General features: G+C 38.0%; 2 protein-coding genes across 2 annotated transcripts in view; one reads left to right on the top strand and one right to left on the bottom strand.

The window, feature by feature from the left end:
* Nucleotides 1-150, bottom strand: part of dnajc12 (DnaJ (Hsp40) homolog, subfamily C, member 12) — a 4,381-nt gene extending 4,231 nt beyond the window's left edge. Inside the window, exon 1 of the mRNA XM_079855651.1 lies at nucleotides 23-150. Coding sequence (XP_079711777.1) covers nucleotides 23-100 — 78 coding nt within the window. The 5' untranslated portion in view covers nucleotides 101-150. The remainder of the gene's footprint in view (nucleotides 1-22) is intronic.
* Nucleotides 151-848: 698 nt separating this feature from the next.
* sirt1 (sirtuin 1) overlaps nucleotides 849-12,500 on the top strand; it is an 11,754-nt gene continuing 102 nt past the window's right edge. Inside the window, exons 1-10 of the mRNA XM_079855020.1 lie at nucleotides 849-1,129; nucleotides 2,110-2,226; nucleotides 3,191-3,429; nucleotides 3,517-3,669; nucleotides 4,936-5,083; nucleotides 5,167-5,246; nucleotides 6,668-6,854; nucleotides 9,205-9,434; nucleotides 9,510-10,590; nucleotides 11,897-12,500. The exon at nucleotides 11,897-12,500 is cut by the window's right edge and continues 102 nt beyond it. Of these exons, the coding sequence (XP_079711146.1) occupies nucleotides 886-1,129; nucleotides 2,110-2,226; nucleotides 3,191-3,429; nucleotides 3,517-3,669; nucleotides 4,936-5,083; nucleotides 5,167-5,246; nucleotides 6,668-6,854; nucleotides 9,205-9,434; nucleotides 9,510-10,590; nucleotides 11,897-12,135 (2,718 nt within the window). The 5' untranslated portion in view covers nucleotides 849-885 and the 3' untranslated portion in view covers nucleotides 12,136-12,500. The remainder of the gene's footprint in view (nucleotides 1,130-2,109; nucleotides 2,227-3,190; nucleotides 3,430-3,516; nucleotides 3,670-4,935; nucleotides 5,084-5,166; nucleotides 5,247-6,667; nucleotides 6,855-9,204; nucleotides 9,435-9,509; nucleotides 10,591-11,896) is intronic.

Genomic DNA, 12,500 nt, shown 5'->3' with positions numbered 1-12,500 from the left:
TTCTTGTAACTTGTGTGTTTACCGTTGACAGTTCATCGCAGCCGAGCAGCCCATAATAATCCTCCAAATCCTCCGTTCTGCAGTTCAGTATCGCCTCCATGCCTCCTACACTCAACCACAACACGCATTACCGTAAACTCGCGTGAATGTGTCCCTCAGTCAGCCTGTGGCGGTCGACTGAGCGCGCATGCGCGCAAGTATTCGGAACTTTACGGTAGCAGGGCATTTAAATGGCCTTCGTGACAGAGGAGATGACTCATACTAAAATACCAAACTTCTGATTTAAATCAACAAATTTACTTTTTATGTATACAGACTTTATATAAGTATTTTAAAAATTATGCACACAGATGTTGATTAAATTGCTCTAAAAGTAACAAATAATACCATGGTATTTGGACATGTTCCGCTTTAATAATACCATGGTATGTTTGACGTAATTCAAATACCATGGCATTTGTATGGGGTTGAAATAATGTAAACACAATTATTCCAAGAAACTACTTTAAACTGAAGCGTTTGTTACTGTGGAGCAGTCACGTGCTCTAGTCTTTTTTTTTTCTTTTTTTTTTTTTTCTTTTTTTACTTTATCATTTCAAATAACAAACAGGCATTAACATATTATCATTGTTAAACACATTAACAATAAGACCAAGCAGCATATCGTAAACAAAATAATAATAACATAAATAAAAATAAAAAAATAATTTGAAAAGCAAATTATAACAGAATAAATTAAATTTCACGTGCTCTGTAGTCTGTACGGTCGCGCGCAGCGTCGCGCACTAGCGGCGCTACGGTCCATCGGCTCGTGACGTCACACAATTACCGGAAGGTCCTCCCGCTCGCTCGCGCCCCTCCTCCACTCACTCACTCCTGGCGAAGATGGCGGACGGCGAAACTAAACGGGCCGAACCCGCCGACGCCGCTGAGCTGGACGGGCCGGTTCTGAAGAGACCGAGGCTCCGGGATCCGCCCGGTGATTCTGAACACAGCGATCCTGGCGGAACCGAGCCGGTGGAGGCGGAACCGGCGCTGATGGACGAGTCCCGGCAGGCCTCACTCAACAACAACAACAACAAGCGCACTGAACCCGGACTCACCGCCGAACCAGAACCCGAGCTCTCCGGTACAACAGCGTTACATTCTTTATACATTTCTTCCATTTATTGGTTATTTTAGGAGTGTTTTTTAATCTGTCATGATAAGATAACGGACATGTTTACTGGGGGTTCACACAGTTTTACCCTATTTTTACGTTTGTGGGGTTTGAATTAATAATTAATGTAATGGCAACTTAAGTGATTATTGTTATTACTATTATTATTACTATATTTAGTTGTTTATATAATTTAATTAATTATTAGATAGTATTGAATTGATATTATTGATATATTTTATATAATTTCATTGTTTCTTGATTAAATATTTTATTGCATTATCAATGAACTATTCACTAATTAACTATAATATCTATATATATATATATTTACTTACAATAATTATTGAAATTATATATAATTTGATCGTTTTAAGTAATTACTAATTAAATATAATACATATTTTTATTAAATTAATTAATTAAATATTATATTTAATTATTTATATAATTTAAATATTATTATTATTAGGCCTAGATATTATTTTATTGTAATTATTTATTTTATTTATATAATTACATCTTTTATTAATTCAATATTTTATTGTTATTATTATTATTTATCTGTCAATCCTTTGACATGTCTTGTCAACTCCATATTGAACACTTGTTTTTGTACATTTATTTACATATTTTATTAAAATATATTTGGACACTTTAATATAGCCTTCTCTTTTGGACTAATTAGTTTAATAAACCACCTGCAATACTATTCAGATTCATAAAGCAACATGCTGATGAATGAAACTAACTCCTGCACAGATATTTTCATGTTTATATATTACTCAATATTATGCATAGAGTACTTATGATTAAATTTGAGCAAAACTATTAATATAAGTCAAAGAAATGCACATAGTCAGTTGTGTTACACACTTTTGCTGCTGTTATTCCTCTCATATAAATAGAGATGATTCTGAAATCATGTTTTGTGTGGTTTGCACACACAGCGTTAATGGACGAAGGTGTCCATCCCAATGGGTTTACGTCACCTGATCTTCTTCGTGATGATGATGACTGCTCTTCTCACGCCAGCTCCAGTGATTGGACGCCTCAACCACAGATTGGTAAGTTTAGTTTGATTCGTCCATTCGTTTACTGAGTGCCTGATGCATATTGCAAGATGAAAATAAAGAAAGTTTATTCTAAATCAAACATCTGGCTGGACTAAGACATTGAAGGTTAATATGCAGTGTTTGGGGTTACTCATTACAAGTCACTACATTATGTAATCAGATTACTTTTTCAATTAACTAGTAAAGTAACGCATTACTTTTAAAATCTACAACAAAATATCTGAGTTACTTTCTCAAATAAGTTCCCATTTATTGACTGACAGCTCTCTTGTCCACATGTCGAGACAAATCGAAGTGCAGAGGTGTGTGTGTGTGTGGGAGAGTGTGTGTGTGTGTGGGAGAGTGTGTGTGTGTGTGGGAGAGTGTGTGTGTGTGTGTGTGTGTGGGAGAGTGTGAGTGTGTGTGTGGGAGAGTGTGAGTGTGTGTGTAAACATGATGGTTACCGGTATTATAGTTCTAGACTAAATGAGAGTGTGCATTTACTCATCTCACTTAAAAGCACAAAGATTCAGTATTCCTCAAAATAAATAAAATCAGAGAAATGCAGAATCAAAATACTTTGCAAACCTCCAATAACTAAATATGTTAAACAAAACATACATTTTTATGCATTTAATCTCACTTTATTCAAATTCGAGTGAATTTGCATTTTATTTCACTTTTGGTGTAAAAGTGTCTTTACATTTGCCCAAAAATATAACTTTTTTGTTATTAAAAAAGAAAAAAATATAACGCAAAAGTAACGTAATGCATTACTTTTCTAAAAAAGTAACTAAGTAATGCAATTAGTTACTTTTTAAGGGAGTAACGCAATATTGTAATGCATTACTTTTCAAAGTAATTTCCCCAACACTATTAATGTACACAATTATACATATTTATTGTGCAGATTGCACTTTAATTTTCTCTAGAATCGAGTGTTTTGTGAATGAAATGAAAGCATGGTTTCTTTCAGGATCGTATCGGTTCATTCAGCAGCACATCATGAGAGGAACTGACCCGAGGGCCATTCTGAAAGATTTGCTTCCCGAAACGGTCCTCCCACCGGATCTGGATGACATGACACTGTGGCAGATCATCATCAACATCTCAGAGCCGCCCAAAAGGAAAAAACACAAAGACATCAACACGTTAGAGGACGTCGTCCGACTCCTGAACGAGAGGAAGAAGGTTCTCGTGCTCACCGGCGCTGGGGTGTGTTTCATTTTGTTTTTTTTACTCTGAAACGCTTTTCTGTATTTGAATATATTGAACATTGAAGTGTTCCTCTTGTGTCCACAGGTGTCCGTTTCTTGCGGGATTCCTGACTTTCGCTCTAGAGATGGAATATACGCTAGACTCGCTGTGGATTTTCCTGATCTCCCTGATCCTCAAGCCATGTTTGACATAGACTACTTTAGAAGAGATCCCAGGCCTTTTTTCAAATTTGCCAAGGTTTGATGCGCTGTGTTCTCATTTGCATTTCTGCCAAGAATGGAAAACATGCATTTCAAATAAGGCAAGACACTACAGGCAAAACAATTACTTTTTCATTCAAAAGTATATATTGTCTATTTTGCTTCCATAATATGTTTTCTTTCAGACTAGTGGAAAGAAAACATCCAAAATACACATTTAATCTTATTTTTATCTATATCTGTTGCACATATCTATTATATGTCAACAGAATGAACTTGAATTATGAACCTGCCTTTATCCAGTGTTCAGATTTCCATTCTGGAAATGTATGCAATTGAGTGCATATTTAATTACACAATGCCTCATTTACATTTTTAAACATAAACTTGTAACGCAACAACTGTAGGACCCAATGATTTCAAACACGCACAGAATCGTGAAATCCGGTTCAATACAGTTCAATCCACTTCTCTGCAACCCGTCAAAATAAAAGTTCGGTTTAACTTGAAGAAATTGTGACAGAAGTATGTTACCGTTGTACAGTAGAATTTAACTACATCTCAATGTAATAATAATAGTAACACATAATAATAATATTAATAAATTGTTAATAAAACTTTATTTTTTAAGGAATAATACATTTTCTTCTATGTTTTAATTTTAACAGTAAAGCTCTGTTGTGTAGCACTTTGACAAAAAGGTGTTTTATTTTATATGGTTAAAATATCAATTAAATTTATGTTTTATGCCATCATTTGATTGCCAAAAATGTTTAAATTCATTTTACTGAAACTATATATATATATATTTATATATGTATAAATTGTTGTTTTTATGGGTTCAGTTGATTAGAAATGATTTTTGATTATTAAAATTGAATTAAACCATTAAAATGGAATCCAGAAAACTCCAAAAAATAAAATAAAACTGAATTTGAGGAGTGGAAAAAAGCATATTTCCTAGGGCCCTAAACACATTTTTGTTAAACTTTTAATAAATTGTTGTAAAATTGTCAAATTTGTTGATTTCAATTAATTAGACATGCTTTTTGATAACTAAAATTTTATTTAACCATTAAAATGGAGTGCAAACAAATCAAAATGGAAAAAGAACAGAATCCAGAAAAACTCACATGGAAAAAAACTAATTTCGAAAAAACTAAAATGGATTTTTGGATAATATAAAATGGATTTCATAGGGCCCTACTACTGTGATTTAGTCACCTGTGGAAGCATAGTGATATCTACCCTATTATTCACCTGTGAGATAAATAACAACATGCCCTGTTTCATTATCCTGTAGGAAATCTACCCAGGACAGTTCCAGCCGTCTCCATGTCACAGGTTCATATCAATGCTGGATAAGAAGGGAAGGTTACTGAGGAACTACACTCAGAACATCGACACACTGGAGCAGGTCGCCGGGATCCAGAAGATCATTCAGTGTCATGGTATATCTGCTGTCATAATCCCTCATTAATTACTCTGTCCTTATCTAGTCTATTTATCTTTTGTCTGTTACTGTTTGTTTTAGGTTCTTTTGCGACTGCTTCCTGTCTTGTCTGCAAACATAAGGTTGATTGTGAGGCCGTAAGGGAGGATATATTCAACCAGGTACATCTGAGTGTGCAAATTTAAAGTGCCCCTGTTATGCTATTTTAACGGCTCATAATTTTGTTTTAAAGGCTCCTACAATAGGTCAAAAAACATCAAATTTTCTCATAATATACATTTCAGCATCAGCTCTTTTCTCAGAGAGTCTGAAACGGTTCGTTCAGAGATTCAGTTTCTCTAAGCCCCTCCTCTTTGAGAGCTGCTCTGTTCTGATTGGTCAGACGGCCCAGTCTGTTGTGATTGGTCGACCGCTTACAGCGCATGTCGGAAACCAAACAGCCATTAGCATATCTGAATTTCTTCCTCAGGACTTAATACACAGGGATACAAATGTTTTTTCCGAATCAATTTCAGCACGAGTCCTCATCTTTTGAAGTGTTCAAAGAGGATTCGCAGCACTGAAAACAATCATGTTCTCGACATGAAGAACACAAACTAAACTCTTCCAGTCTCAGCTACAACTACAGGGTTTGAGGGCGGAGCAAAGCAGACGCTGGTCACAGGCAGCCAATGAAGACCATAGGCTGGCATTATGCAAATTTGTTACATGTATGTAACGGGAAGTGAGACTGGAATTACCGACGACACGTTTCAGCAGTTCAGAATCGCTTCTTTCTTTTATGAGACAACTTTATTCGTTGTGCACTTTGACCTTTATAGTGATGTAAAATAAGTCTCTGATTTCCCCAGAGTGTGTGTGTGAAGTTTTAGCTCTAAATACCCCACAGATATTTTTATATAGCATGTTAAAATTGTCACTTTTTGAGGCTGAGCAAAAACGCACCGTTTGTGTCTGTTCCTTTAAATGCAAATGAGCTGCTGCTCCCGGCGCAGAGGGCGGAGCTTCAAGAGCTCGTGTCCTTTTACCTCACACACACATGCACTGAAAATTTCAAAAACTTTTAGCCTTTTATGTTCAAACCGGAGTCAGACAATGATGGAGAGACTCGAGAAGAAGTGACAACACGTAGAAGCAACAGGACATTTCTGAATGGATAGTTGATGAATTTATGAAGCTGATGTGTAGTTATCTTCTAGTCAGTGATTAGCGTATTCTGTCTTGATAATCTATAAATCGTGTTCAGGGGGCGGGGTTTATGTCAATTCTAGGGTTGGTGATGTCACTAACCCGGGAGTAATGTGGTGTAGTCTCTACCAGCCGTTTGTTGTAGTCCTTAAAAAGCGATTTCTTTAAAAGCAAATATCTCCCTTTGCTTTGAACTTTGAGCGTTGTAACTTTGCAGATGTTGTTTATGCTCAAACAGCAACATTACACACTAACTAAAGTCAGAAAAGTCAAATCATAATCAACCACCCCTTTAAAACTTTGCAGACCTTTTACATTCACAAACATCTATAGCACACCCTGCATGCAAGGGAATATTCAAGAAAGCACTTTAAAATGTGTTGTTCTGTTGCAGGTTGTTCCTCACTGTCCGAGGTGTCCGTCAGATATCCCGTACGCCATCATGAAACCAGACATTGTCTTCTTCGGCGAGAATCTTCCAGAATTTTTCCACAGAGCCATGAAGCAGGATAAAGATGAGGTGGACCTTCTCATTGTGATCGGCTCCTCGCTGAAAGTGCGGCCAGTGGCTCTTATACCCAGTACGTTCCATCTCTTGATTTTCTCTGATTTTCTTTAGGCCTATTCGGACGGTAATTGTTTCTCATGTGACCGTCTGTAAATATACATTTGCATGGCGCCTCAGTGATAAAACTCATGCATTCGGATGGTGATTTATTGGTGTTGGAGGAGCGAGTCTTGTAATCCTACGAACAGTGGTCAGTCACATGATTGTCTTTTGTAAATAATATGTCATATGCTTGGAATAATACGAATAAATCCGCATTTAATTTAATAATAGGAAAATAATGTTCTATTTTTTTATTTTAATCTCATTTTTAATGAAGCTAGACGCACATACTCTATATTTGAAATGTTTTTTTATCTCAAAAGGATTTCATTTAAAAAATATGGAAATTACCGGAAACGAGTTAATGCAGTCTCTTATTAAACAATGAATTTTGAAGTAATCTCTTCTTGTAAACTCAGTGGATTTGGACGGCAATTAAATCAGCACACGACCTTAGCGTTCGTCAAAAAACAGTAGACAATTTGGCCGGAGATTTTTACACGGGTGGTGGGAGAAAAACACTGACATTCTGGATGTATAACATGTAATGTATTGTTTCTTCATGCTCTATATTTCAATATGCACATGCAGATAATAATAATATTTTTGTATTTTTTGCTTTGTTGATAAGTGCCTTCAGTGTTGTTTTCTAAGCTTTTAATTTTATTTACCGGTACATGGCTTTCTGATCATAAAGCATGGTAATCAGGGTTTGAAATCAACTTTTTCACTCACCTTTTTGGCCAATTTGGCTACTAAATTTTTAAGTTGCCATTCAGAACTTCTGCTAGCCAAAAGAAAAGAAAAGAAATTAACCAGATTAACTACCTCATATATACATATATATATATATATATATATATATATATATATATATATATATATATAATATAATATATATATATATACATTGAACAAAGTTATAAACGCAACATTTTTGTTTTTGCCCCCATTTTTCATGAGCTGAACTCAAAGATCTAAGGCTTTTTCTATGTACACAAAAGGCCTATTTCTCTCAAATATTGTTCACAAATCTGTCTAAATCTGTGTTAGTGAGCACTTCATTGCCGAGATAATTCATCCACCTCACAGGTGTGGCATATCAAGATGCTGATTAGACAGCCTGATTATTGCACAGGTGTGCCTTAGGGCTGGCCACAATAAAAGGCCACTCTAAAATGTGCAGTTTTACTGTATTTGGGGGGGGGGGGGCTATTGCTTCAATACAAATGTACAAGCGCACCGTTATTTTTTACGTAGTGACGTATGTTCAAGTAAGCCAGATATGCGCAGATTCTGTGTTATGCTACGTTCACACCGAACGCGAATTGAGCGCCTGGAGCGATTGATTTACATGTTAAGTCAATGTAAAGACGCGTTGACAGACACATATAGCGCGGCGTGATGGACGTGATTTCGCCTCATTCGTGCGAAAGAGGCGAATTGAGCAGCTGGCGCGATACGTGCGAGTGATTTTATTTGGTGCTTTTTGTGCATTCACGCGTTTGAAGCGAATTCGCGTCTGACGTCCAAGTTGAAAAATCTGAAATTTGGTGTCTGTTCGCGCCGCGTTAACCAATCAGGAGCCTGCTTGCTGCTGTCACGTGGTGAAGTGACGTGATAAACGGGGGCATCCTCGAGGGGATCCTCGCTCCGATGCAGGACAACAGGTCATCAGGCGCGCGACAGGCGGAAGGCCGGCCATCATCCAGACGCAGCTCCTGGAACAAGTGGTGAAACTCGCCAAACTGGGTACGCCTCCGAAGGGTCTGGTGGATCCGAGTACGGCGACGATGACCCCTACGCCGCTCTTCTGCTCTCCAGAGCAAATACAGAGCGGTGACTCTCGATGAATGCTCGATCAACATCAGCCATCTTGCAAACAGACAACCGCCTAGCACTTGCCCCTCCCACAAGAAGCGAATTTCGCTTTGAACGCGCGTCTATTTCGCTTCAAACGCTCGCTTTATACGCGCGTCCAGATTCAAAATGTTCAAGCGTCTAACTAGACGCGATAGAAGCGAATTTGACACTCAATTCGCGTTCGGTGTGAACCCAGCATAATACACTGTAATTAATATATCATGATCAAGTATTTGCACTAAACCTGCACAGGTTTGGCTCACACAAACCTCCCCATAAAAGTGAGTAAACATAAGTTATTCGCCAAATTGGCTCGTTATTTGACAGCGTTACTCGCCACAGCTGATTTTTACCCACGGGTGTTCATTTCAAACCCTGATGGTAATGCCATAGTATTACCATGATTTTCTCTTTCATAAAATGAAATGTTTGTTTTCTAAATCCGTGTCTCTCTGCAGGCTCTATACCTCATGACGTGCCTCAAGTCCTGATAAACCGCGAGCCGCTGCCGCACCTGAACTTTGACGTGGAGCTGCTCGGAGACTGTGACGTGATTGTGAACGAACTCTGCCATCGTCTGGGTGGCGACTTTGAGGATCTGTGCTACGACTCGTCACGCCTGAGCGAGATCACAGAGAAACCAGCCGCCCCGTTACACACTGAGAGCACGTCCTCAGACACCGATCACGCTGTCACACACACCGATCACGCCGTCACACACACGGATCACGCTCAGCCCGACACACACACTGATCACACTCAGGCCGTCACACACACCGATCACACTCAGCCCGTCACACACACCGATCACGCTCAGCCCGACACACACACCGACCACGCTCAGCCCGTCACACACACCGATCACGCTCAGTCCAACACACACACCGATCACGCTCAGGCCGTCACACACACCGATCACGCTCAGGCCGTCACACACACCGATCACGCTCAGGCCGTCACACACACCGATCACGCTCAGGCCGTCACACACACCGATCACGCTCAGTCCAACACACACACCGATCACGCTCAGCCAGTCACACACACCGATCACGCTCAGCCCGTCACACACACCGATCACGCTCGGTCTGTTACACACACCGATCACACTCAGCCCGACACACACACCGATCACGCGCAGCCAGTCACACACACCGATCACGCTCAGGCCGTCACACACACCGATCACGCTCAGCCAGTCACACACACCCAGCCAGTCACACACACCGATCACGCTCAGGCCGTCACACACACCGATCACGCTCAGCCCGTCACACACACCGATCACGCTCAGTCCGTCACACACACCGATCACGCTCAGGCCGTCACACACACCGATCACGCTCAGCCCGTCACACACACCGATCACGCTCAGCCCGTCACACACACCGATCACGCTCAGCCAGTCACACACACCGATCACGCTCAGCCCGTCACACACACCGATCACGCTCAGCCCGTCACACACACCGATCACGCTCAGCCAGTCACACACACCGATCACGCTCAGCCCGTCACACACACCGATCACGCTCAGCCCGTCACACACACTGATTGTCAAACTTCACTGTCTCCCAAAAAGTCCCATGAGATGGCATCTTCTCCAGGAGCCAGACGAACAAGCCCTCGTCCAGAGCCGTTACCGGAAACTGAGACGGACGAGTTGGACTCCAACCCAAAAGCTTGTTCTCCACAGCCGGCGAGTCCCTGTAGGAAAGCAGAAGCACTGGACGCTACTGACGACACGCAGATCGAAGAAACCGACGGTCGTCAACGTGTGGAAGTGCGGAGACGCTGCTGGAGGAGCCGAATCTGCCAGAGTCCCATCAGCAAACGACTCGGAGGTATAAAAAATAAATAAAAATTATACATTTTTGAAATGTTCCTGCTATTATGAACGATTTATTGGTGCAAATTACACAAAAAAAGTCTTTAAAATTTTTATTTACTATATAATTTTAACTCTAGAGAGAGAGGGAGAGATACATTTGTGTAAATGTATTTTTATTATAAATGTTATATTATTTTTTTATTTATTAGATTTATATTATGCTTTTTATTATAAACATTGTTTTTATATAATTTTTTGTGCGACTTGGAGGTAAAAAAAAATATATATATATATATACATTTTTAATTTTTTTGCTATTATGGACGATTTATTGGTGCAAATTACACAAAAACCCTTGAAAAAACCTTTTATCAAAAAAATAATAGTCATTTTTATTTACTATATAATTTTAACTCTAGAGAGAGAGTGAGAGATACGTTTATGTACATTTATTTTTATTATAAATGTTATATAAAAAAATTTTTATTTGATTTATATTATGCTTTTTATTATAAACATCGTTTTTATATTATTTTTGTACGACTTGAAGGGAAAAAAATTAATACATTTTTAATGTTCCTGCTATTATGGACGATTTATTGGTGCTAATTACACAAAAAAAAAGTCTTTAAAACCTTTTATCAAAAAATAGTAATGTCATTTTTATTTCATATAATTTTAACTCTAGAGAGAGAGTGAGAGAGACATTTATTTTTATTATAAATGTTATATTATTTTTTTTATTTATTAGATTTATATTATGCTTTTTATTATAAACATCGTTTTTATATAATTTTTGTATTCATTATATTAATATTATTTTATTTTTATTGTATTTTTTTATATATTTTTATTGTATACAGTATATTTTTAATGTATATACAAAGATATCATTGTTTTTATTATAAATGTTATTTTATGTTTTATGTTTATATTATTTATATTATATATATATAGATATATAATTATTATATATTTTTTTCATTTATGTTTATACAGAAATGGATGGATGGGTAGATAGATTTGTTTATTATATTTTTGTTATATATATTTAATTTAAGGGTGGATGGATGGATATGGATATTTGAATAATGATATATGGATGGATGAATGGATGATATATGGATGGATGGATCACATTAAGTCGTTTAACGTGAGCCTGGTACTCTTTTTGAATCTAAGATTTTTCATCTATCATAAAGTAATGTAAAAGATGCTTAAAACCAAAGCAATCAGATATTTAGTTCATAAATATTATGTTTTTTTTTAAAGCTCATCATTGCACACGTGATGTAATTGGTTCTGGTTCTGTTTTGCAGCCTCTCAGTATTTATTTCAAGCGCCGAACCGCTACATTTTCCACGGCGCCGAGGTTTACTCCAGTTCAGAAGACGAGACGTCCAGTTCCTGCGACAGCGACGGCTCTCGCTTCAGCGCGAACGCTTTCGACAACGACGACAGTGAGGAAGAGGAGGAAGAGGCCTCACCAGAGACAGTACAAGACAGTGAACACACACGCCTTCAAACAGACTGCACAGCGAACACACACCACCTCTAAAACACACCGACTCTCACACCAGCTGGAGTTCACGTGCTCAAGTCTCTTTTATATATTTTTGTATTTCCCTCCCTCTCCTGTTATGTCTTCTAATGCATGCAACATCTCTCTTGTTTGGCTTATAAACCTTTCTTTTGTTTATATTTTTGCATTGTTAGATGTAAAATATATATGTTCGGTTCCAGTGAATGTTTCTGCCTGAGAACACAGTTGAGTTGAACCATTTAATTGTTTGGGATAAAAAAAAGGGAATGATTTTCAAACCAAAGATCACTGTATCTGTATATTTAGCTTTTTTTCACTGAATTTACAAGTTCCTTGTTGGATGTAAGCACTGTTCATGTGGCATTTGCCAGCTACTGTTG

The sequence above is a fragment of the Squalius cephalus genome, assembly GCF_949319135.1.
Source record: "Squalius cephalus genome assembly, chromosome: 21".
Lineage (NCBI taxonomy): Eukaryota > Metazoa > Chordata > Actinopteri > Cypriniformes > Leuciscidae > Squalius > Squalius cephalus.
The sequence above is the reverse complement of the archived record's forward strand: the minus strand, read 5'-3'. Positions and strand labels throughout refer to the sequence as shown.